The 27,031-nt window shown below is 40.2% G+C and overlaps 1 protein-coding gene across 1 annotated transcript in view; it reads right to left on the bottom strand.

The window, feature by feature from the left end:
• SPTA1 (spectrin alpha, erythrocytic 1) overlaps positions 1-27,031 on the bottom strand; it is a gene marked incomplete at both ends in the record, with an annotated part of 68,171 nt that overhangs the window by 31,590 nt on the left and 9,550 nt on the right. Inside the window, 14 exons of the mRNA XM_079762081.1 lie at positions 1,212-1,313; positions 3,337-3,523; positions 4,347-4,498; positions 6,557-6,694; positions 7,693-7,785; positions 9,448-9,665; positions 13,199-13,321; positions 14,817-15,060; positions 18,128-18,309; positions 19,931-20,135; positions 21,691-21,846; positions 21,986-22,063; positions 25,474-25,584; positions 26,210-26,347. Coding sequence (XP_079618207.1) covers positions 1,212-1,313; positions 3,337-3,523; positions 4,347-4,498; positions 6,557-6,694; positions 7,693-7,785; positions 9,448-9,665; positions 13,199-13,321; positions 14,817-15,060; positions 18,128-18,309; positions 19,931-20,135; positions 21,691-21,846; positions 21,986-22,063; positions 25,474-25,584; positions 26,210-26,347 — 2,127 coding nt within the window. The remainder of the gene's footprint in view (positions 1-1,211; positions 1,314-3,336; positions 3,524-4,346; positions 4,499-6,556; positions 6,695-7,692; positions 7,786-9,447; positions 9,666-13,198; positions 13,322-14,816; positions 15,061-18,127; positions 18,310-19,930; positions 20,136-21,690; positions 21,847-21,985; positions 22,064-25,473; positions 25,585-26,209; positions 26,348-27,031) is intronic.

Raw genomic sequence — 27,031 nt, 5'->3', positions numbered from 1 at the left:
TTTGTTTTCATGTTATCGCCTTCGAAAATTGGATAGGTTCATGTCTTTGTTGGATATTTCGAGTTCGGGACTGATTTATGCCAGTGCAGTTAAGAAAGGGATCACTTTCCTTCCCAAACTGATGTTTCAGGGTGAAGCCATCAACCCTGGAGTGGCAATCGGTGTTTGCTGCCACAGAGACTATGTTGTGTCCTCTGAAAAATGGGCAGAAAGCATTGCCTTAGTAATTAGAAGCTATTGCATTTCTCTAGGAGAAATGTGTGCCTTTCTTCATCCTGCATTCATGAAACAAAGTGGTATCTTAGAGTCCTGCTTTCTGTAGATGGCAAGTAAATGGTTCCTGTGAACATTCCTTTTCCCTTTATTCCATATTCACCACCACAAAAAGCGGAAGAGTACTCATCCTCATTAGTTCATTACAACCCAGAGAGCTGGACGAGACATTCCATTAATGTTCATTAGATAAATTTCATGAAACCATAGGTCCAAATTTGAGTCAGCTCTAGAATGCTCCCTTCCCCATCTCTACTGATCTATATTCTTTTCCTTTTTTCATCAGATTTTATTAGGACCTATCTCTTCTAATACATCTTTCTTGATGTATCCCTTCCATTATCATAGCTCCTTTATCTGCATTTTCATTGTATTCATATTCAAGCACTGAATTTCTGTGTCTGTGATGATAGGGGAAAGGTGAGTATACACTGAGTGGCCAGATTATTATGATCTCTGAACGCATAATAACCTGCCACTCAGTGTGTGTGTGTGTGTGTGTGTGTGTGTGTGTGTGTGTGTGTGTGTGTATGTTAGAGGCCCAGTGCATGAATTCGTGCGTGGGTGGGGCCCGGCCAGCCTGGCCAGGGGAAGGAGACATGGGTGGTTGGCTGGCCTGCTTGCTGGTCGAGGGGACAATTTGCATATTAGCCTTTTATTATATAGGATATACACTGAGTGGCCAAATTATTATGCGTTCAGAGATCATAATAATCTGGCCACTCAGTGTATGTTGCAATGTATGGACTTCAGATCAGTTCAAATGGCTGAACAATTTGGTCTATTGTCTTTAACCTTTGCGGTGGCCAGCTCCATACTGCCATGACCTTCTGCATGTCCTAGCTGAGCTGCGGAATATGAAGTTGAGTATGTTTAAGGAATGAGGACTCCCCAGGCTCAGCCTGGTAGAGAGGAGAAATGGAAGGAGTCTTCGTTACCTGCCGTATGTGAGTTCCTTCTGGTGTTAGAAGCCCTTCAAATAGCAGATCATCAGCTACCTTGTTGATGTCCCTCAGTCGAGGCTCATTGGTCTTCAAATCCTAGATGGGAAAATGTATGCAAAGCAGTTTAGTTCCCTTCTGATGAAGCTTTCATATTTGCCTGCTTATCTTTGCCTTGACATGGCTAAATATTAAAACATATTGCTAACCTTACATTCAATACAAAACAAGCTGCTTTCCTCCAAATTGGCACTTAGTAGAGTACCTTTAATCTCCCTGACATCCCATGACTATCAGAAAGTTGGTCAGAGAGTTGCTATTTATCTGAAGTATGGAGCACATCCATTTTCCTAGATTTCTCTTTATTTTTCATTTTCCAAAATAATTCTTTAATTGCCTATTCTTATTGTTTAACAGTTTTTATTTTTCCCCCCTCAATTTTTTAGATACCTACATACAGGCATATTGGCCCTTTATCTATAAGATATCTTGCAAATATTTTCTCCCAGTTTGTTGATTGTATTCTGATTTGTTTTATGGTGATATTTGCTATGCTAAAGTTTATCAATCTTTTCTTTTAGTGCATTCAGTGAACCTGAATTTTGAGTCATAGTTAGAAAGCCTTTCCTTACAAGGTATTAAAACATAATATAGAAATTCTGTAATTAAAACAGTGTGGTGTTAACGAAAGAACATATAGGCTACCATGGTTTATCAAATCTATCATAGAAAAAACAAATAATTTACAGTAATAATTTCAAATACATATGGAACTTTGCTATATGATAAAGGTAGTAACTCAAATCACTAGGGTAAAAATTGACTTTTCAGTATATGATGCTGAAAAACTTGGTTAACCATTTGGGGAAAAGATAAGATGTAGCTATCCCTCACACCATATTCAATAACAAATTCCAAATGACCAGGATCTAAATGTAAACTGAATCCATATATGTATTAAGAGAAAACAGAGTAATTTCTTTTTTCTAGCTTTCTTACAAATCTCTCCCTGGGTTAAATAGCACCATCAGGGGGATCTATACCTGGCCGTGTAATCTTCCTTTCTGCCAACACAAACTCCTCCACCTTCTATAGAATTTCGTGAACAAGCTACAATCTGCTTCTGCTAAGGTATGTTGTAAAAAACAGCCGTAGGGAGCTCATTACACTGTCCACAGTGACAATGTTGTTCATTACGTTATACAATAGCCTTTCAAGGAGTTTTCCTATGGAAGTCTCATTTTTGGTGTTATTTTGTACTTTTATTTTTGTTTTTCGTTACATTTTTCTCTCACTTTTCTTTTTTTCTTTTGTTTTTCTTTCACTTTTCTCTTTACATGTTCCTAAAAAAATAAAATATAATCTCGGTAACTATCCATCTATCAATCACTTTGAATTTCACTGGAATCCATCATAAAAAAGAAAGGCCTGGCTGGCATAGCTCAATGGTTGAGAGTCAACCTATGAACCAGAGGTCACGGTCCGATTCCTGGTGAGGGCACATGCCTGGGTTGCAGGCTCGATCCCCAGTGTGGGGCATGCAGAAGGCAGCCGATCAATGATTCTCTCTCATCATTGATGTTTCCATCTCTCTCTCCAGCTCCTTCCCTCTTTGAAATCATAAAAAAATATATTTTTAAAAAAGGAAGGAAGAAAGGGATTTACATTCACTGCTAGTTAAAAATAATAAAATGGGTCTGAAAGAATAAAGGAGAATGGAAGGGTTTTAAGTAGGTGGGAAATTAGAAATTGTCTAGCTTTAAAGTCAGGTTATCCTTCCTATGTGCCCACCCAACCTCGATCTCTGGCCATGTATCTATGCATCAGGAGCACAGCAGAGTATAGGGCACATTTTGAAGAATTCAGGGAGATCACCACGCCCTCTAGGACTTGGGAACAGCAGGAACCGCAGGCTACAAAGTTGGTGTGACTACTTTGCTCTGCATTTTCCTTGCATCCACAATACCCAGAGAAAGATTTAAAATGTGGAACTCTCAGCAGGTTTGTGATAGACATTTATCAAATTTGAAATTAAAGAGATACTCAGGAGGAAATATGGGATAAAAGGAAATAATAATAATCCTCAAAAAACTGTCTAGGAGAAATGGCTCCTCTTTCTCACCGTTTGGAACTCATCAAATTTTTTCTGCAGCTCCCACACGTCATCTAGTTCTACGCCAGTGTTTTCTGCCTTTTTCTCCCGGATCCAGTCCAGCATATCGCCTGCCTCATAGGCCAGCAGAAACTCATTGTAACGTTGCAACAGGCCACGTCTGCGTTGTTCTGCCCGGTCGAGGAGAGAGTGATACCTAGGTGTATAAATGGAGAGAATGGAAAAGGTGACATATAAGATGAAGAAAACACAGAAGAGAGGAGGCAGGGTGAGAGAGGGAGAGGAGGAGAGGGACAAAAAAGAGAGAGAGAATCAAAAGAAAAACAGTAAAGAAGTGAAGGAAATACAGATAGAAGGAAAATAGCATTGAGAGCAGAGAAACAAATACACAGTGTTCCATTTAAAAATAATAAAAGTGTCAATGTTTCAATCGTGACCGGCGACACCTAATAGAAGCGAAATTTTGAAATTCCTGCTGACAGCTGGGTATGAAACAGCCTGGCAGAGTGGACAAAATTCACACGGAAGCCAGCAAACCTTTTTCTAACCTTGAAAGAATGCTGGGCGGGGAGTCAGAAAATGTGACTCTATTAGGTGTCTAACCTCAGGCAATTGGTTTAATGGTACTGGGGTTCTCTGGCTTCATTGAAAAAATGAAGTATTTCAGCCCTAGCTGGTTTGCCTCAGTGGATAGAGCTTCGGCCTGCAGACTGAAGGGTCCCAGTTTCGATTCCAGTCAAGGACACATGCCTGGGGTTGGGGGCTTGATCCCCAGTAGGGGGCGTGCAGGAGGCAGCCGATCAATGATTCTCTCTCACCATTGAGGTTTCTGTCTCTCTCCCTCTCCTTGCCTCTCTGAAATCAATAAAATATATTTTATAAATAAATAAATACATGAATAAATAAATGAAGTGTTTGAAAGACCCTAAGTTTATGTTTAGCTCTTATGCAGTCGTGAGAAGTGCCTTTGGCCAGTAGGAAAAGTTTGGCCAAACACCTGCGCAGCCTCCAGAACTTACTGGTCCTCAATCTGCTGCTGGCGCTGGGTGATGCTGCCCGGTTCTTCTCGCCACCGCTGTGGGAGCGTCGGAAACTCATCGTGGGCCAGTTTCCTGACGTAGACAGCTGGCACGAAGCCCTGGTGATCCTCATGCTCCACCTTCCACCAGTCCTGAAGGGAGAGCAGAGCCCCACTCCGGCTTTAGTTCTTGAAAAGGCCACCAATAGGAGACGGTTCGACTAAGTCCCTAAGCACAGACACACGCCGATAGCCAAGAGAAGCAAACCATCACTTATGGGAGGAGCATTATAATTTTCACTTATAACCAAAGAACGTATATGCTTATATGCATAGCCCATGGACATGGGCTATGGGTAGTGAAGACCTGGAGGGGAGGTAGGGGCTGGGAAGAGGAAGGAAAAGGGGGGTGGGGGGGGAGGAGAGATACCTGTAATACTATTAATAATAAAAATATATTATAAAAAATAAAGGCTATTGCCCTAGCCGGCTTGGCTCAGTGGATAGAGCGTCAGCCTGCAGACTGAAGGGTCCCAGGTTCGATTCTGGCCAAGGGCACATGCCTGGGTTGCGGGCTTGATCCCCAGTGGGGGGCGTGCAGGAGGCAGCCAATCAATGATTCTCTCTCATCATTGATGTTTCTCTCTCTCTCTCCTTCTTCCTTTCTCTCTGAAATCAATAAAGAAATATATATATTTTTAAATAAAGGCTATTAATTTTGTATACAAAAGGAAAAAAGAATATAAATGATTAGTTGTAGGGATTGCAGAAATAAGCTTCTGAAATCAAGAAATATGACATTTGATGTTAGACCATTAACTTTGATAATCAGGTTTTTAAAAACCAAAGAGAGTTCTTTTTTTTTTTAAATTGTTTTATTTGGGGAAAGGGATTCTTACAAAAGTCAGCTGTCAAACACAGAGACCTCTGTAACAGGACTTGGTTTTTCTTAAAGGGAGAGGATGGGTGAGATCCAAGCAATCAAGGCAGCAGATGGGACAACTCAGGAGCATCTCCAAGTTATTTTCAGGAAACAGCAATAAAACGCAAGCTAACTTTTCCAATCAAGGAATCCTTTTAACAACTCAGCTTGTCTCATGGATTACCAACCCTCCCCCTCCCCCATTTAGTGGGAAAGCAAAACTTATTGCTGCAAACCAATAACTCCATGACAAGAAACACCTTCGAACACAGTTTTGAATCACATCTGTCTCCCTGCAAAGCGCAGGGATAGAATGAGGCAAATACCTACAAAAATAAGCACAAAGACCCCACAACAAAACCTCTCAAATGAGCATGAAGGTTTGCCCAAAGGTGCCTGACCTGGAGAGGATAAGAAATCATTAAGCATTAAATACAACTGTGGATCCAAGATCCAGTTTGCATTAAGATATGGGATAACCAGCTAGTTTTACCCTCTGTGGCTAAGCCCACTGACTTCTACAGACAGACAAAGCTAGCTCTGCTCCAGGGAAGCTACCACCACACTGCTGTGCCCTGTAACATCTGTCTGCCACCCTGGGCTAAGCACACTGCATCCATGCAGGGATGAGAAGCTTCCCACACACTCCCCCTCCCACAGGCCAGGTCTATCAGCTCTTGGGAGTCAACCTCAATTCTGCATTTTTTTTTTTATGCCAGTAAACCTTTCATATGTGTTCTTTCAGAATTTTCCTGTCATACTAAACACAGCAAAAATCTTAACACGTTCACACCTGGTTATGGTTACCCAGCAGTTATTACTTGCGAGTAATGAAATGAGAGACCAAAACCATAGAAGAAGTGCACGGTTGGGGACTGCAGTAGGGAACAGAGATGAAAACACAGGTGAGCGGATTTCACCAGGAGCCTGAAGTACTGGCCTCTACGGCTGTGGGACAGGCTACCTCCCACAGTTCAGATCCTTCACCCATCACCCTTGTTCTCCGACCCCAGAGCAGGGCCAATGCTGCTACTTTTGAACCGGGGTCCTCAGAATGAGGGCGGCCAGTCCATGAACAACACCTTCCAATTGTGTGAATCTGGTGGAAACCAGATGATGCGACATACCTGACAGTTAAGTTTGTGTTAGAAAAAACAACAACCTTAAGGTTTATTTTTTTAACCAGGGAAAACAACACCAGAAAAATGTTGACTGACTGAAATAGGGATATCTGGCAGGACTGTGGAGGAACCCCTTGTTGCTGGGAAGAAGTCGGAAGGAATATGCACCTTGTTGATGGAACTGAGCAGAGTTAAGACATCATCTTTCTTCATGGTGACTTCTCGGTTGCTGCGGGCCTGGAAGTCATACAAAGCCAGGACCCTCTCTTCTCGAGCTGCGCCCTCCATGGGGGCAGCCTGTTGCTGCTAAACAAAACGAGAAGAAGTCCATGTAAGTTACCCATTGGGAACATCTCTCTGTAGAACCTGACAGGGGGACGGGGGAAGCGGGGTGCAGGGGGATCTTCCTGGGCCTGACAAGAGAAAGGAACCTCTGGTTGGAACCTCTTCCATGGCTGACAGTAACAAAGAGATCTCAACATGGCATTTGCAGAGATATTGCTCCATCCTAACACTTCTCAGGGGACAGGGAGGCTGGCAATGCGAACACATAGTGAGCAAGCAAGTGTGTATTGTGTTGGAAATATATTAAATGCTCTAACAATTCTTAAAGCAGATATTAAATCATTATACACATAATGCTTCAGAATATTATTTGAGAAATTTAAAGACCCATTACCTATCTCTCATCACCTTTTTCAGTCCCTGGGCCTCCACTAGCAATCCTCTAACCCTTTAACCTTTAAATCATTAGATTCCCCGGCCCTGGTCTGATACAACCAATTGATGTGTCTCTATCACATCGATGTTTCTCTCTGTGTGTCTCTCCTCCCGCCTTCTACTCCCTCTAAAAGTCAATGGAAAAATATCCTCAGGTGATAATTAACAACAACAACAAAGACTACAATTTTCCTGCAAATTTGGATTATTTTTTATTCATGTTTGCATATGGTGGACATTTAATAAGTGTTGGTACAGGAAAAAACGAATAAAGGAAGGAAAGGAATCAAGAAGAAATGTATGAGGAAGAGATGCACACAAAAGAGATAATAAAAAAAGAACAGTGACATATACACAGAAGGAAAGAGGAAAGTGAAAAATAACACTTATCTAGAAATCCTTATGGACTAAATCTTTGTAGATGCTATGAAGATGCTATAATTTTTGTACATAAGGATCATAGAACTTACTATTTTCTTTGCAATTATTTCCTGGATTATAGAAAATAAAACCCCGTAACTAAGAGAATTCCTTTATCTTTGTTGTGGGCATTGTGATTCTTGTCATCCCTAATTGTTTCTTACCTGGCAGGCTTCTGCCTGATCCCGTAGAGCTTGCATACTGTTTCCAAACGCATTGAGATCCACTAGGAAGGCTTCGTGCTTCTTTAGAAGAACCTGGATTTGTTGATGAGAAGATCATGAGAAGCAATCCAGAAAGGCCAGTAAGCATCCCTGGGGGGTGTCTCAAGCATTACTCTGGGTTATCCTGATTGACCTAATTCCTGGCAAAAGACATTTTCTATTTAATATAAATATTTTAACCCTAAATTAACAAGCACAGAAAATAGAACTTAAAAAATAAATAATTCCAAAGAGGACACACAGATGGCCAAGAGACATATGAAAAGATGCTCAAAGTCACTGATCATCAGAGAGATGCAATTAAAATGACAAAGAGATATCGCCTCACACCTGCTACCATAAAAAACAAACAAGTGTTGGCGAGGATGTGAAGAAAAGAGAACCCTCGTGCACTGCTGGTGGAAGTGCAGACTGGTGCAGGCTCTGTGGAGAACAGTATGGAATTTACTAAAAAAATTAAAATTGGAACTACAGTTTGACCCAGTGATCCTACTTCTAGAAATATATTCTAAGAAACTTGAAATACCAATCACATCAGTAAGAACATATGCACCCCTATATTCATAGCTGCGCTATTTACAATATCTAAGATATGGAAATAACCTAAGTGCCCATCAGTAGATGAGTGGGTAAAAAAGCTGTGGTGCATTTACACCACGAAATATTATGCAGCTGTAAAAAAGAAGGATTTCTTACCCTTTGCAACAGCACAGAGGGACCTGGAGAGAATTAAGCTGAGTGAAATAACCCAGTCAAAAAAGCCAAATATCACATGATTTCACTTATAAGTGGAATCTAGTGAACATAATAAACTGATGAACAAAAGTGGTGCAGAGACATGAAGACATGGAACAGACAACTTCTGACATGTCTCAGAGGGTGGGGAGGGGAGATAGGAAGAGATTAACCGGAGAACTCATATACATACAGTATATGCATAACCAATGGACACAGACAATAGTGTGGTGAAGGCCTGGGTGGAGCAGGGCCTGGGAGGAGGGGGTAAAAGTGGGGGAATTCAGGGGACAACTGTAATACTGTCAAAAATAAATAAGTAAATAAATAAATAACAATTTCAATGTATTTGCTTCAATCATCATGAAGTCAAAAGTGCACAAGCATTTTATCAACACACATCATAGCTAAAAGAGGATGCTGCTGATACTGCTACTTTGTAGGATTAAACATACCTATAAATTTAGATGCTCATTTTAATTACTTCTTGCGCTAAACATTTATGAAATACTCTATTGTATTCCCACAGGACAATGAGCAAAACAAAGAAATTGATATAAAAGGTAACATGATCTTTGATTTCTTTTTCTTGTCCCAAGATGTCTGTCTGATTGTATTTCAAAAAAACTATTTAAGGTGACTAATTCTTAAAACTAAAACTATGGTTGATTTGTGAAATCTGAAGGTTACTCTGGGAAATTTAAGCTGGGACCAAGACAGGCAGGGATCTCGAGTCATGCCTTTTTGACTTTAAATTATTTCTAGGGAATCTATAGACTTCTGTGGGATTGGGGAAATGTAATGTATCTTTTGGAATCTCTGCCAACTCGGAGGGTATCAGGTGAAATCCAAAGCTATCATATCACTCTGAAATACCTGAAAAACCTAACAAAACCTGTAAATGTCCCACAAATTAATTTGGTGAACACCAGACAGCGTCCATCCCCATGTCTGCCTTACCCCAGCTGCTTCTTCATCAGCCCCATAGTTAGTGTTGTCTACAATGGGCTCCTTCTCTCTAATCCATGCCTCTGCTTCATGCAGGTCGGCCAGGTACTGCTGGAACTGGACATTGGCCTCGAGGTCATTCTGCCGCCTAGCAGCTCGACCTTGGAGAGACTCCATATTCTCATTCAAGCTCTTGACCCGGGAGGCCACATCTTCTGCAGCGAAGTGTCCTATGGAGCAGATAGAAAAGGTGAGTGTGACCCTCATTATCACTCACTACAATTCAATCCTTTTGGTGATCTTGGGAAGAGAAAGGGAAGTGTGAGGATGATGCTTGATGTACTCAATCTGCCATTTTACCTAAATTTCTGGAAATTAGGATGCTGGGTGCTAGTGAGGGATAGATGTGTATGTGTGGTGGTGTAAGTGTGTCTATATGGTGGTTAATTAAGTGCTATATTCTGTTATACAGACCTGAAAACAAAATACCCATGTGTGGGTGCTACTCAGTGTTCCAAAAACATGTATTCTCTAGACTAAACAGAAAATTCAACATATTTCCATTTCTGTCTATAAAGGACGTATTACTACAGGAATTGTTCTGCAACTAAACAATTAGAAAACAGGACAGAAAACTGTAAAATGCAATGATTTTCAGACAATAGGCAGAGGATTGTGACTCCTGAGAGAAGGGGAAGAAATGAGGCATGACCTATGACTGCCATAGTGTATGCCTGGGTCAGTTACTGTAGCGTTGTTGTGGCGGGGGGGGGTGGGGGGAGAGGGGAGTTGAGTGGAAGGGGGGGGCGGTAACCCAGACAGAACTAGCGATCACACTGAGTGGAGGAGACAGAAATGAGTTATGGGAAGACAAGACAGGTAGAGCCTGTGGAACCCAGTACTGAAAAGTGCTGCCCAGAGATGGAGCTTCAGAGATATGCAGAGAGGTCCCTTAGGGCAGGGTGGGGAACCTTCTCTCTGCCAAGGGCCATTTGGATATTTCTAACATCATTCTCAGGCCATAAAAACTGTCAACTTAAAAATTAGCCTGCTGTATTTGGTCAAACATTTAATTAACTCACCCCTAATGCCTTGGCAGGGCCAGACCAAATGATTTCTTGGTCCTTATATCGCCTGCGGGCCCGATGTTCCCGACCCCTGCTCTAGAGGATTAAATTGATTAGTCTTAAAATTTTACTTCCAGGATTCCTTTATAATTTTAAAGATTATTGGGGACCACTTTAAGCTTTTTCATGTATGGTTATATCTATGTGTAATTGCCATATCAGAAATCAAAACAGAAAACACTTAAATGTATACACAAATATATATTCCATTAGCCAATAGACCCCAGATATCTTCACTGTACACTTATGAAAGAATGAGTGTAAAAAAGGCAAATGTCTTAGCATCATGATGAAAACCATAAAACAAACTTAGAGAATCACCACCCTGGAATAAAACACATGCATGCACACGCATACACACACCACAGGACTATCCTACCTAATAAAATAGTAATATGCAAATTGACCACACCTTTGCTACACCCAAGCCACACCCACCAGCCAATCAGGGCGAGTATGCAAATTACCCAACAAAGATGGCTGTTAATTTGCATACGCTGAGAGAGGAAGGAGTGAAGACTGAAGACAACTTAGAAGGAAGAGGGAGGAAAAGCGGAAAGCAAGGTGGCTGCAAGAGGGAAAGCCCGGGAGGGGCGGAGCGGGGCGGCCGGCAGTGGCGAGCGGGTGCAGGCATGGTGGCCGCAAAGGTGGCGGCAGTGGCAGCGCACGCGGCCGCAACAGCTGCTTGCAGGATTTTCCTGCAAATGGTCTACTAGTAGCTAATAAACAAATAGAGATAGTAGATAAAATTATAATAAACTAGAGGCCCGGTGCATGAAAATTTATGCACTTTATGGGGGGGTGGTCCCTCAGCCCGGGCTTCCCCCTCTCACAGTCTGGGAGAACTCAGAGGGGGAGGCGACCCGGCAATCAGAGGAAGGCAACACCCCATCACACCTCTGCTACTGCCACTGCCAGCAGTGCAAGCCTCGGCCAACACTAGTTACCTGAGCCTCAGGCAGCCCTGGGTGGCTGGGGGGGCTGAGGGGAGTGGGGGACTCTGGAGGCAGGCATGCGGAGCCGCCCCGGAAAGGCTGAAGGGACTGGGCAACGCTATCTTGTGGCTGTGGGCAGTCAATTAGCATATTCCCTCCTTATTGGCTGTGGGAACCGCCATCTTTGCAATGGCATGAGGATCAATTAGCATATTCTCTCTTTATTAGATAGGATATACTGCTAATCCAAAGAAAGCAGAAACTGATGGACAAAGTAAAAAAATATCAAAATGTTACATTTAAATTTATCTATATTGATAATTGCTTTAAATGTAAGTGGTCTAAATTTTCCAATTAAAATGAAAGATGACCAGTTTGCATAAAATAAAAGCAAAATCTAAGTATATGCTGCCTATAAGAAATCTGCTTTATTCTTGCACATGCTAATCTCTGCATTGTTCCGATTTTAGTGTACATGCTGCTGAAGCAAGAACAATAAAAAAATCTGCTGTAGTATAAAGAAACAGAGCTCAAGCAAAAGATGGAGAAATCCATATTATGCAAACAGGAGCAAAAGACACTTAGAGTGGCTATGCTAAAGTTGTCCTAAGTAGCCTTTAGGGTAACACCAGGGATAAGGAGGGCTATACCATAATGTTAAAATTTTAAATTCATCAAGAAGACATAACAAGCCTACATACATGAATATAATAACAGGGCTTCAAAATACATGAAACTAAAATAAATAGAAATAGATAAAATTCACAATTATAGCTAGAGATTAAAAATAATAATAAGACAAGTCACTATAGTAAAATAGGAATACCAAACAAACATTTTTAGGTTTGAATCACTCAACTGAGCTCTGAAATTTTGTTCAGCACTCTTTTAAAGTATACTTTTGATAGCTGGACACTGGCAGCAATTTATTTTTGAGTTAATAGAGGGAGAATCCTAATTTAGTCTGCATTGGTTATACCACACCTGGTGTTTGATATTTGGTTCTGAACAACATTTAACCAGTAGGAGTTTGTGAAGATGGGAGACCAGGAAGAGGAAAGACATTGAGACAATTAAAGCAAAAAAATGTGAAGAAGTGGTGCTACTTACTACCATGACTATAAGACAGTGGGAACCTCAGACATGTCTTTACAGACTTGGAAGTTCCCATAGGGGAAAAGTATTTGATTTGTTTTATGGGATTTGGACCTTAAATTCTGAATTTTATAACTCCTACAGAAAATTATATTGATTATTAGGGTAATGTACTTTATTTTAATAACTAGAAGCCCGATGCACAAAGATTCATGCCAGAATGGGCCTTCCTTTCCCTGGCTGCCGGCACCGCCTTCTCTATGGCCGGAGCAACCTTTCCGCCTTCCTACGCTGCTCAGAGGCCCAGAGCTGCCGGGGTCAGGGCTGAACGCCTGTGTCCCACCCCAACCCCGGCCACTCAGCACCCGTGTATGCAAATTAACCCACCATCTTTGTTGGGTTAATTTGCATACTCACTCCTGATTGGCTGGTGGGCGTCGCAAAGGAATGGTCAATTAGCATGTTACTCTTTTCTTAGGTAGATACAAACATTGTATCTGTCAAAAATGTCCAAGGGGAATTTCTGTATTAGATGGTAAGGTGGATCTCAAATTCCTAGAGTTTGGCATAGGAATGATTGTTCAACTCAATCTGAATCATACATACCTTCCTCCACCATCTTGTTTCCCCTCTCTGTTATCACTCGGATGCGTGGCTCATGGCTGGCAATGTCAGCCTGGATGACCTGGTGTCTATTCAGAAGATTCTTTGATGTAATCAGGTCCTTGCCTACAGAGGAAAAATAAGTTTAAGGTCTGGTGTTGTTGTAGTGTACGCAATAAAAAGAGGCTACTCTACTCTTGAATCTACAAGTTCTTTCCTTCGAGGTTCTAGCCACTGAGTGGGCTTGCTGAAATCTATCCCATTTGTCTGAGTTAACTCTGCTCAGTTTTGTTATTTCCCTTGCCTCTCTGTACTAAGGAAATTCTACTCTTTCCCTAACAACAAAAAAAAAGATAAATAAATCACTATTCTCTTTGGAAGATAGTAGAAAGGTAAACAACTTTCCAGATCAACTTCCAATATTATGCAACCGATTTTCTTTCAGAATATTGTGGTACAAAAGTCAGGGTCTTCCACTTCTAATTTCTATGGGTGTCAAGGAGTTATTAAATCCTCTAAATTTAGTTTCTTTCATCATAAAATTGGCGCAATGTTAGCTGTTTTAAATTTTTGTTTGTAAGGATTAGATATAACATTAAAAGTGCCTCACTCATTGCTTAACATTAATCATATTTTTTAAAATATGTTTTTATTGAATTCAGAGACAGGAAGGGAGAGGGAGAAAGAGATAGAAACATCAATGATGAGAGAGAATCATCGATTAGCTGCCTTCTGCACGCCCCCTACTTGAGATTGAGCCTGCAAACTGGGTATGTGACCTTACTTGAAATTGAACCATGACCTCCTGGTTCATGGATCAAACTCAACCACTGAACCACACCAGCTGGGCTCATTGCTTATCATTCAAAAACATATAATAAATACCATGTCTTATTAATTTCCTCCATCTCCCTAGATCCCTAGTGAATCCTCCCTGTCTCCCATCCATGCTTCACCTTTTTTTCCTTCAAAATTTCCTTCCCTATACTTCACACTAAATGCCTCTCTAGAAACGTTCTATGCTGTCCACCTTTAAAAGAGATCTTTCTCTTCTAGGAAGTTTTCCCAGACTAGCCTTCCATTGTCACCATTGTCTAGACCCTCATGGATGTCCCCAATATGGGCATATTAAGTTTACATTATATTTATGCCCATTTTTTTCTCTATTTCAATGCAAGTGTCCTGGCACTGACAATGGTAAACTGATAGCTTCCAAGAAAAAGAAAATGTGTCCTTTATCTGCTACTTCACCCCTTTTATATTTGTAATAGCTCATTTGGTTATAAAAGGGATTCGTCAACAATATAGACAAAAACTCTTGGTACCTCAAACACTAACCATGACTGCTCAGCCAAGAGCCTTGGCAATAACCTAAGTTAGAGCAAGTAGCCAAGAGCAGAGCACTCTAGCTCTTCCAAAAGACCTTCAGGTCATGGCCCTGTTCATGTCGATTTTAGGACATAAACTTTTAAGTTCCAATTTTTAAAACAATTTCTTATGGAAGATTGGAAGGAGCTGAGAGCAAGCTTTGCCCCACCCTGCTATTGTATCCCAGATCCTTCAAACAATCTGCAGACCTTGGGGCTCGCCTTACGGCTCCATTCGCTCAGTCTGTACTAACCAATGAGGGTGGAAGCTGCTGAAGGTTCGGTCTCTTGGATCCAGGCCTCCTCATCCTCAGTGTCTCTGCAAATCTGCTGCAGGCGAAGAATGTCAATGAGCTTCTTCTTCCGGGTAGCCAGTGGCTCTTTCAGGGCTTCAAACCGGGACACCAGGGACGCCTGCCTTGCCCGTATGTCCCCGGCATCGGGATGGCCAGTTTCTTCAAAATAGGTCGCCAGGTCTGTGATGGTGTCGACTTGTTCCTAAGGAAGACAATGAATGTGTGTCAGGAAATCCTGTCATTTAGTAGAAAGGGATGAGGGTTTGGTGAGAGGCCGTGGGGAGAACCAGCCCCATTATGTACTGTGTTAGGACTTCTAATCAAATCAGTGAACTCGAGTGGAAGGGGCTGCTACTTTGAGGACCATTTCATCGATCTAAAAGAGCGATTTGTGGGAAAGTGTTATATTGTAAATCAGAAGACGCCTTAATCAATAAGCCAAATTTATTTGGAGTCTTTTTCATTTCGCTAGCACTAGCGGGCCCAGAGAAAATATTGCTTCTCAAATTCTGGGGCCCAATATGGTGGAAGTCTTTCCTATTTATATGTTTTTTCAGCTCTTTGTCTTCCAAATTTGGAACGAGACTTCCGGGCCTTCTGAGAAAAAGTCCTCTGTGCTGGGACAGGGCCCTGAGACCATATCTCAAGGCCTGGCCTGGTGCCAGCACTGATAACTCTGTCTGGGGCATAGTTTATGGCCTCTCTGGAATGGGAGTAGTCTTATTTTCCCCTATTATTTAAGCAAGCAAACGTTTATAGAAGCCAGAATAGCAGGGTTAAATTTTTAAACAGCAGTTTTTACCCAAGATGGAGGTTACTATGCTTCAAAAGTAACTTCCAAACCCCATTTCAGAAAGGACTAAATATTTATGGTGTATGCCAAGGAAAGCACAGAGATACCAGAGCTATAGAACCTTAACTGTGTGGGACTATTGATAAGTTTGGTCCTAAGGAAAATGGTGCCAGGCTTTTTCAATCTCAGTTCCCCTTTCATCCTCTTCATCTCCCTTTAAAATGAGCTATAATTGTAAATAACATAAACACTTCCGAGGCTGCAGTCTGTTGCATAGCAGGAATGATTCCTGTGAGATTACACATGATGTCAAAAAACAAATGTCAAAACCCCAGAAAAAGAAATGTAAAGGCACACCTTGGTCAATACCCAGTTATGTGAAATGGAATAAATCATAATCCTCATTTGAGCCGTTATCTAAGAAAGGAGAAATATAGAAACCGGGTTCCAAAAGATCTCCCTGGAAAGAAAATTTTAGGTGTATTTCTATATTCTAAAATAGACACACAGATGTGTTCCTTCTTATTATTAGAGAGGTCAACTATAAATGGGCTGGCAGAAGCAAGTAGATAGGATTTTTGTTTGCTTGTTTTGCCTTTTTGCTGGAGTAGGGGAAAGAGGTACATAAGGAAACATCTTCTGGTGGTTGATGGAGACTTCACTTGGAGTGGTGAGTGCACAGTACAGTGTACAGATGGTGCGTTGTGGAATTGTGTACCTGAAATCTGTATGATTTAGTTAACCAGTGTCACACCAATGAATTCATTAAAACATAAATAAAAACAAAAAATTACAAAAGTGCACAAAAAAGTTCTTCAAGAGGTAAATGAATAGTAAGCGCTGGTTTTACTTATTCTATTTGATATCCAATTCTCAACCTATAAAGGTTTTGATATATCTTGTCTCAATTTGGAACAAACCATTGACCATCAATAGCTTCTTAAAATATATACATACTTATCCATAAAATAGTAAAAGCTCCTTAAAGAATTAAAATTAATATCTCTCACTAGCCAACTCTTCTCATCTCTTAGGATACTTTAATTTTGGAAAACATCATAGTGTACTAGAGTGATTTTGAAACATCACAATTGTCATCATCATTATGGATTTACTGCATTATTTGAAAACCTCTAGTGTTGAGGAAGGTGCCCAGACTAAGAAGATAGAAGACGTGACTTCTATTCTTGGCTGCCAGTCAGTTGCCACTTGATCTTGGAAAAGCTCTTTTACCTATTTTAATTTTAGTGTCCTCATCTATATAATGAGGACTTTGGGCTAGAGGGCATTTAAGATCCTTTCTAACTATAATATTCCATATTTGAAATTTCTTTTGCAAGCATATATCTTGGCCTCTTTTCCAACCAGGAGAACCAATTCCTGATGATTAGATGCCCTAAATTTCCCCAAAGGTTCACATATTTCTTGTATTTATTATGTATTTACACATGCTGTTCTTCCTCTTTGTATGTTTTTGTTTATCTTTCATCAAATCCTTTGAAAATCTGTTCCAAACTCTCTCCCTCCATGTTAGATTTCAAGCCATCTTCACACAGTTTGTGTTTTTCTATCCCCAGCCTTTTATTTCAAGCTCCATCAAGCCAGTCTTAGAGTCATGTAAATGATTATGTTTTGCTCTGTCTTCTGTAGATTGTTCTTTCTTTCCCATTTCACCCAAAGTGACCAAAAAGTAAATATTATAAGAGTGTATTTTAACAAGACAGATTAGGGAGACCTTCTAGGAAACAGCAGAATCATTTTAAAACACAAGCTAAGATGCCCAAGGTTGAAAAATTGAGTCAACTGGAATTGAATTTCCATTAAGGTTTCTGGAAACTCACATGTACAGTGTCTATAGTCTAGAAACTTACTAGATAAATGTATTTTAAATAACAGTCTGGGGGGACTCCAGGGGGCCTAACTTAAAATTAAGAGCCTAGACATCTGTATCACAGTCCTGGCCCTGGTGTTAATTTTCTCTATGAAGTCATGTTACTTGTACAGCTTTCAATTTTCTAAACTAAAACAAACAAACAAAACGTAGGATGAAAGATATGTTCAAGTTTTGAATTGCAGAATGCTCAAATAAGAAGAGGCAATTTTATCCAAACCCTTATTTTATAGGTGAGGAGATAGAGGTGTGAAAAGTTGAAAAGATACACCAAAGATCACATAACTAGTAATTGGCAGGCTATATATAAAATCCATGGTTCTGGATTGAGTATGCACTATTATATCAAGAAGAGTCAATAAAGCCTTATATCAGCAATGGTGTTCTGACAAGAGACACCAGGCAACCAGGAGAATGGCTGTATAAAAGGAAATATTGGGAAGAGGCTGTTTACCAACTAAAATCTTTGAATTTTTACCTTTAATTTCTTGACCTCTTTCTCTTAATAATAATTACTTGGGATGAGTGTGCTCAGAGGATATACAGGTGCTTTGGCCTACAACTGGTAAAGAGCTAGCAACAAACCTGACGAGCAGCCACCCCAGACTCCAAGATGTTGTGTTTCCTGAGTAGATTTTGTACATCAGCCAGGCCTTTCCCATAATCCTCTGAGGTGGCCTGCCATTCCACCTCCTCCAGCCAGCGCTTTAGGTCTTCTGCATTATTTTCAAATTGCAGCTGCTGGTTAGCTTCAAACAGCTGGGTCCCTGGGAAAAGACATCAAGTATAAGACAGGTACCATAACTGCTTCTCATGACAAATATACCTTCCACCAACTTAAGCAGAAATATATTTTGATAATCCAATGAAAAAAAAAATAACTATCATATAACATCATACAAGAAATCACTTTAAATGTCTAGAACTTCTTGGTAGTTGTTTTCAAATAAAGTAATGTTCTCAAAACGAAGAAAAATAGTAAGTTAATCCCCAGTGAGGTACAGGGCTGCTGTGTTAGATTTTAAACAGCTTGGGTGTTTTCATATGTCATTTTTTGCTCTCCGTTGAGATCTCTTTTTTCAAGGGGATTTAAACCCAAACACTGCATTTTCCAAAAGAAGTATAACTCTTGGGGTTGGCTCCGTTTACAATTTTGAAGTGTCTTCTTATATATGTCTTTCTCAGAACTTTGTTAGCCCCTCTTAGTGCCTGTCCTTCATCAAAAACCAGGCACCACAACTTTCTCTTCCAAGAAAAGTCTTGATTATGCACACTGTTCCTTGATAAAATTTTAATTATATGAACTTATAGCAATTATTTACATTATTTCTGTGTAGCAATTACTGTATGGCGATTTCTTATTGTTACAGTCAAGTTGGATTTCCCCCCTACTTTTCAGAATGACATCAAACAAAATCAGTATGATCCCTTCTCTAACCAGGACAGAGCCATGTCCACAGAGCATGTTCAGAACAAGGAGAATATTAATAAGAGAACCTCATTATTTGTGTTAATTATACCTGATTATAATTAACCTAGAGAAAACTGACCTAGAGGTCACCAGGTAAATTCAATGTTAGTAGAAACATTCAAGTAGATATGTGGGAGTTTTTAAAAGAGCTTACTGCACAGCCTGAACACTTCAAGATAGGTAAAAAACAAACAACAAAGTCATCAAGCCCTTTTTATAAAATAAAATATTGTGGAAATATCACATTTGGCACTGACAATTTTTTAATGTTAAATTTACCTGGGTTATAATATCTTGTCTTGTCTATGTAACCAAAACCTTAATTTAGGGACACTAGTGTTAGGTGCATAGACAATATAGAATTCATGGTTGCTGAATATTTATCAAGAAAAATTTTAGCCCTAGCTGGTGTGGCTCAGTGGATAGAGTGTCGGCCTGCAGACTGAAAGGTCCAGGTTTATTTCCGGTCAAGGGCACATGCCCGGGTTGTGGGCTCCAATCCCCAGTGCGGGGATGTGAGGGAGGCAGCCGATCAATGATTCTCTCTCATCATTAATGTTTCTCTCTCTTTCTCTCTCTCTCTCTCCTTCTCCCTTCCTCTCTGAAATCAATAAATAAAATATATATTTAAGAAAAGAAAAATGTTTAAGAATGAAAAAAGTGAAGAAAACAAAAGAAGTTTCAGTAAAAAAAACTACGTGCACGAAGAAAATATAAAATGTGCAAATGTATAGTGTGATAAACTTAGGTTGGACTTTGAAAACTTCTTGACTAATGGAGGAAGACACGGGGAAGCAGAGGAGTAGCACCTTTCTCATAGAGGTCACCAGGTAAGTTCAAGGAGGTGAAGGTGAAGGTGAACGTGGTCGGTTTCAGAATTTAAGAATTAGCCTTTCAACGAAACCTCTGCTCCTCACCTTTCTGCGCTGTGGCCTCCAGCAATTGCTCCCACAGGCTGGCGACTTCCGCCAGCCGAGCAGCCACACTGTCAGCGGCGTAGTGGCCACCCTCAATCATCTCCTGGCCAGTCTTCTCGAGGTTACTGAGTCGGATCTTATTAGCTGCCAATTCTTCTTCGAAGACCTGCTGCTTTTGAACCCGGCTCTTCAAGTTCTGTGTATCCTGAGACAAGGAAAAAATAAAATAAAAAAGAAAAGAAAATCACTACTTGAAAAATGAGGGGGAAACATTTTGAGGACAGGGGTTACTTCTCACTATGTGCTAGGGAGAAGAGAGAAGACAGAACTGTCCTTGTCCTAGTACAGAGTCAGACTGCTTAGGAAACTCATGTGACTAATTTTTCCTTCTGTACATGTGGCAGACATAGCTAATCAATCCCTAAAATTATTTCTACTGAGCCTGGAATTGTTTTGAACACGACACCTCACACAAGAAATAACAATCAATCAGAGCTGTCATGAAGGATAAAAATTATGGTCCATCTATCCTAGTATATCTACCACTCATCCTTTTGCCCCATGTAGAAGAGATGTTTACCCTAAATCAGTGATGGGCAACCTTTTGAGCTTGGTGTGTCAAACGTCGCCAAAAAACTGAGCATAACTCGGGTAGTGTGTCACTTTGAGGAAAAAACATTATTTCGCAAATGTTTCATCCTCGCCATGCGGCTGCCTCAGCGGCCGCGTGTCATCAGAAATGGCTACACGTGTCAGTGCTGACACGCGTGTCATAGGTTTGCCATCACTGCCCTAAATGTACCGGAACCATAACTCCTCTAGAGAACACAAGCAGATGGTGCTGAATTTTACAGAAAGAATAAAAGGTTCAGATAAGATAGTAATTCTAATCCTATTTAATAAAAGCCCAGTGACTGAAAAGCAGAACAACCAGAACAACCAGTCGACCAGTTGCTATAATGTGCACTGACCACCAGGGGGCAGACGCTCAATGCAGGAGCTGCCCCCTGGTGGTCAGTGTGCTCCCACAGTGGGAGTACTGCTCGGCTGACCAGGATGAGCAGTGCTCCCACAGCAGGCCGATCCCCACAGGCCATGTCCCCCACCAGTGCACGAATCCCGTGCACCAGGCCTCTAGTAGTTCTGTAAAGATATACAAAAAGATCTGAGGTATACATTTAAGAATACATGATAATCTAGGAATTTCCCAAAGAAGCCCAAGTTCACCTCCAAAATTCATGCCTCTAACCCCCTTATTTTAAATTGCCTTCTTAACAATTGGATAACTTTGGGCAACTGACTTCACAACTTATACGCCTGGTTTTCTCATCTATAAAACTAGAGGTTGTTCCCTTCAAGTTACAAAACTCTATGTCTATATTATACCAAACCCAAGTAGCTTCCAGGAAATGTGAGTGTACATTAGGATTAAACACAATGTTTTTCTACTATAAAGGTGCAGAGGGGAGCAGTAGAGGTGATAAAGGGACAACGAAGAGCTCAGTAAGGAGCAGTTCCTCCTTTACACCATTCTATTAAGGCCCTTTGGAAATTTTGTGCCAGAAAAAAAGGGTGATGGGCAGCAGGGTATACGAAAACCAGAAACTAGATTCTTGGCTCTTCCCTATATGCATCTGTCTCCTCATCTGTAAAGTGAGGCTTACTAACTGAACCCTGTGGTCCTTTCAGCTTTAAGACTGTAATTCCATGAAACTAACAAATCCTGATGAATATGTCCAGGGCTGGAAAACCCTGCCTACCTTATAATCTTCATCATCTGCCAGCTTTTTCTTCTTGTTGATCCAGTTCTTCAGGTCATCTGAGTCCTGATACAGTTGCTGCAGAAGCAGGGAGTCCTCCAGCAATCTGCGCCGAGTGGCAGCCCTTTCACGCAGGGCATCCCGGCGAGCCAGCAGCTGCCAAACCAGGAGCAAACTCATTGTCAGCTCCACCAAAGGTGGGCACAGGAGAGTCACTGCTCACATCGGTCACCAAGCCCCCAGCACTTTCCCTGACCGGGTGCACAGACAAGCACAGATGAGCCCTTGAACATACCCCATCCCGGATAGAAGCGATGTTCTCTGAATCATAATGATCATTGTCAATCAGTTTGGTTGCAGTCTTGTCTAATGTCTGAAAAACAAAACAAAAGAACATAGGATTGTTTTAACTCAGTGACCATCCGTGAGTATGTGGCCACAGTTTGGGTAGCTATTTAAAGAAGGAATCATGGTAACATGGAGAGAGGTCCTAACTCTAATTTCTGTTATAAATTATATTTTAAAATGTAGACCTTAGTTCTATTATAAATTTTCTGAAGAACCTCCATGCTGTTTTTCATAGTGGCTGCACCAATCTGCATTCCCACTAACAGTGCAAGAGAGTTCCCTTTTCTCCACATTCTCTCCAACACTTGTTTGTTGATTTATTGATGTAACCATCTGATAGGTGTGAAGTGATATCTCATTGTGGTTTTAATTTGCATATCTCTGATGATTAGTGAGGATGAACATCTTTTTATATGTGTGTTGGTCATCTTGATATTAAAGAAGTGTCTATTCAGGTCCTCTGCCATTTTTTAATTGGATTGTGTGTGTGTGTGTGTGTGTGTCTGGTGTTTTTGTCTTGTTTTCTTTTGTGTGTTCTTATCTTTTTTATTTCTTTATTGATTAAGGTGTTACAAATGTGCCCTTATCCCCCTATTACCTCTCATCCCCCCAGTCATGCCCTCACGCCCTGTTGTCTGTGTCCATTGGTTAGGCTTATATGCATACATACAAGTCCTTTGGTTGATCTCTCCCCCTTACCCCGACCCTCCCCTACCTTCCCTCTGAGGTTTGATGGTCTGATCAATGTTTCTCTGTCTCTGGATCTTTTTTTGTTCATCAGTTTATGTTATTCATTATATTCCACAAATGAGTGAGATCATATGATATTTATCTTTGCCTGATTGCTCTGACTGGGACTTTCAGTATTATTTTGAATTAAGAGTTGGTGAGAATGGCTATTTTTTCTTGATCCAAGCATTTAATTCATTTACATTTGGAATGAATATTGATAGAATGTAGTTATTGTCATTTTATTACTCATATTTATCTTCCTTTTCTCTTTCTTCTCCTCCTTCTCCTTCTTCTTTTCTCTTCTAGATGTCCCTTAACATTGCCTGTAATACTAGTTTGGTGGTATAAACTCATTTAGCTTTTCTTGCCTGAGAAACTCTTTATTTCTTCTTTAATTTTAAATAATAGTCTTGCTGGATAGACTGGTCTTGGTTGTAGGTTCTTGGTTTTCATCATTTTGTATATTTCATGATAATCTCTCCTGGCCTGAAAAGTTTCCGTTGAGAAATCAGCGGAAAGTTTTATGGGAGCTTCCTTGTAGGTAACTGAATGCTTTTTTCTTGCTGCTTTTAAGATTTTCTCTTTGTTTTTAACTTTTGCCATTTTAATTATGGTGTGTTTTGGAGTGAGCCACTTTAGGTTTATCTTGTTTGAAACAGGCTATGCTTCCTGGAAATGAATATCTTTTTCCTTCACCAAGTTAGAAAAGCTTTCAGTCATTATTTTTTCAAGCAGATTCTAATTAATGTCTTGCTCATTCTTCTTTTTCTCATGATGCCCCTATGATGTGGATACTGTTGTGCTTGATGTGTTTTTTTGTTTTTTGGGGGGTTTTTTTGGTCTCTTAAATAATCCTCTTTTTTGTTTGTTTGTTTGTTTGTTCTTTTGATTGGGTGTTTTCTATTACCTTGTCTTCCAAATCATTGATTTAATGCTGTGCTTCATCTAATTTTCTGTTGATTTCTTCTAGTGTATTCTCCATTTCAGTTACTGTATTCTTTGTATCTGACTAGTTCTTTTTTATGGTTTTTATGTCCTTTTTTATGCTATCACTTTGTTGATGTTCTCACTGAATTGACCTATTTTTCCTCTAAGTTCCTTGACCATCCTTATAATCAGCATTTTGAATTCTATATCTGATAGAGTACTTGCATGCATTTCATTTGGTTCCTTTTCTGGAGATTTTTTTCTGTTCTTTCATTTGGGATATGTTTCTTTATCTCCCCATTTTATCTGTCTCTGTGTGTTTGTTTCTATGTATTACGTAGATCTGCTATGTCTCTCAGTCTTGCTGGGTGGCCTGTGTATTTGGTGTTCTTTGGAGCCTAGTGATACATCCTCCTCAATCACCTGAGCCAGGTACTCCAGGTTGTCTCTTGTGTGGGTTGTGTGTGCCCTCTTGTTATAGTTGAGCCTTAGTTGCTATTGGTACATCAGTGATTCAGAAAGACCTTTAGACTGGCTAGCTGTTAGGAATGGCTCCTGTGCAGGGGCTGATGCCATGGAGTGGGATTTGACCCCGTGGAATTTGGTGTCTATAAAGACCTCCTTTCAGTGTACCACTTGTAGAGCTAATTGGTGGTCTTAAACTGGTCACTGAGTGTGTTGTTTCTGTGATTTCTTTGAAGGAACTGCAGTGCAGATCAGTGTTAGATGCTGCCGGTAACTGTCCCAGGGCTCCCTGTTAGGAAGTACAAAGTGATCTGCAGTTGAAGGCTGCCTGTGCTTGGCCTGGATGCATATGGGAGGGAGCACACTGCAAAGTGAGGACAGCTTCCACCAGCATCAAGCCTGAGGCAGGTCAGCCAAAGGTTCAGGGCACCAAAGCCTGCTGCCACCAGCCAGTTGCCCATATGTCTGTAGAGTTTTACTTATATTTATTCATGGATCCCCCTCCCCCAAAACTGCCAGAGTGAAAGATGGATTAATTAATTCATAATAGGAAAATAATCTAAAATAAATGATAACACTTTATAACTAAAAAAAATTATTTTATACCATTTGCTTTTACCAATGAGAGTAAACCAAAGAATTATGTCTGATGATTAACAGGAAAGACTTAGAATTTGATTGTTATTTTAGTTATTGCAATGATGGTGGCATGTGTGCCTATGTGTGACTTTCAACCTAGTACCATCCTAAGAGACAGCCAAAGACACAATATATTGGACCCAAAAGAATTTTCTTACATTTCTCTGGGCTCTGCTTATATATTGACCAGTTTTCCTAGACATTGTAATCTACAGTTCACAGGAAAATTGTAGTAGCATTAGATGAGAAATACAAAGATGAAGATATGCTTATAAAGAAAAATAACGACATTATTTAGTTTTTGTTTTTTCCCCTCTCTATTACTAAAAAGGAAAAAGATTAAAACAATACATGTCAAACTATGGATATAATGGTTTCTATTTATATTGAAGAAAAAAAGACAATCATTTACTTGATCAAAAAATATAAATGTCATAAATACTCAAAAAATTCTAATTATTTTTTGTGGAACAAATACTGCATTGGTAGAAATTAGTATAATTATTTTTCTGGATGTTTTCTCTTAAGAATAATTCTCATGTTATATCTAATAGTTACAAGAGTGATTCTCCCTAAGGATAAGTATATATATATATATATATATATATATATATATATATATATATATATATAAACACGAAGCCAATACCCAACCCAGGGCCCATTTCTTACTGTGATCTTTTCTTCCTGGGCAGTGAAGGCTTCTTCAAAGTCATCATGCTTCTGAAGAAGGGTTTCTACAGCACCCAGAGAGTTTCCCAGGTCCTCATTTTCCAGGAAAGCCTATAGAAGACAGAAAGACACACCTGCGCTGTACCTCATTGGTGAAAAACATGCCTCTGGAATATCTCTGAGACAAGGACTAAGGAAGGAGGTGAGGGAGTTGGAGAGCAAGGTGGGAGTTAACACGAAAAGTTTAGTAGTTAGAGATTAACCTCAAACAGCAGGAGTTTCAGATTTCCTTCCCAGTCCTCTCATAGAACTAATCATCTTTGTCTCTAGGTCTGCTCACATAGAATTCTCCCAACCAATGTAGGCACTATTCTGAGCTCTTGAAGCTGCCTCATGAGGACCACTCACATCCCCCAGAAAATCTCTGGTTAATCCTGCCTGACTCATCACAAGTTTCGTAACCCCTTTATAATTTGATATTATTTTTTCCTTATGTTCATTTGAGATCAAACTCTCTGCTATGTATTTAGGTATTTATTTCCATACATTTGTTCATGAGAGACTAGTAAAAGCCTTGTATAGAGAGGGGTCAATCTTTTTTTTTAGTGGTTCACTCTTCAGTTCCCAGGACAACCTTAGGACCAAGGAAATGGTTGTGAGACTGTAGATACTCATCATGGTGGTAAACGAGGGGTGAAAAACTGCTTCTGGACACTTGCTGAATCCTTCCTGTTACCTCTTGTCTGCTCATCCAGCTGTCCACTTGCTCACTGTCACGGTAGAATAGGTGCAAGTCCAAGCACTGCTCATACTGATGCTGACGCTTGTCCCATAGGTCCAGCAGGGCAGCCCAGTTGTTGGCAAGTTTTGTCATCTTTGGGAAGGAAAAGATAATGTATCAGGAAGGTCTTTAATTAATTTATCTCAGTCTACTAAACAGGAAGTCTACTTTACTGAGCATCTAATAAATGCAAGATATTTTGAAGGACACAAAAATGAACAGTAAATGGGTTTTTCTCTATAGGCTCCAACAGCTAAGTGAATAAATGTAGCATAGAAAAAAAATGGGATACATACCATAAAAGAGGTACAGCACATTTACTATTCATAAATAAACAAGAAAAGATTAATTCTGATTGGAAGACCCAAGGAGTAGAAATATGGGAAGCATATTACTAAGTGGATATTTAAAGGGTGGGGAGGAGAATCAGGATTGTAGGAGGACATAATGCCACAAATAAGTAATTATTCCAAGTAATTGTTAGGTTATACAAAGTGCTCCAGAGAAATTAATGTGCCTTTAAAAAGGGGACATTTGATGAATTTCAAGTTCATAGAGCACTTAAGTTATCAGACTGAGAAGTTTGCATCCTATTCTGAAAGCAAATAAGAACCATCAAGGAAAGAGAAAAGTGACATTACCAAACCCATAAAAAAGCTGGTGTTTGCCCAAGCATCTACCCAGGAAACTCCAGTTTATAACAACAGCTGCTGTCAGCTCCACCAAAAGGGCAGCACAAATTCTCAAAATCCAAGGATAATAGGTAGGTTTTTAAAA

This window comes from Cnephaeus nilssonii (genome assembly GCF_951640355.1).
Source record: "Cnephaeus nilssonii genome assembly, chromosome: 21".
NCBI classification, from domain to species: Eukaryota; Metazoa; Chordata; class Mammalia; order Chiroptera; family Vespertilionidae; genus Cnephaeus; species Cnephaeus nilssonii.
The sequence above is the reverse complement of the archived record's forward strand: the minus strand, read 5'-3'. Positions and strand labels throughout refer to the sequence as shown.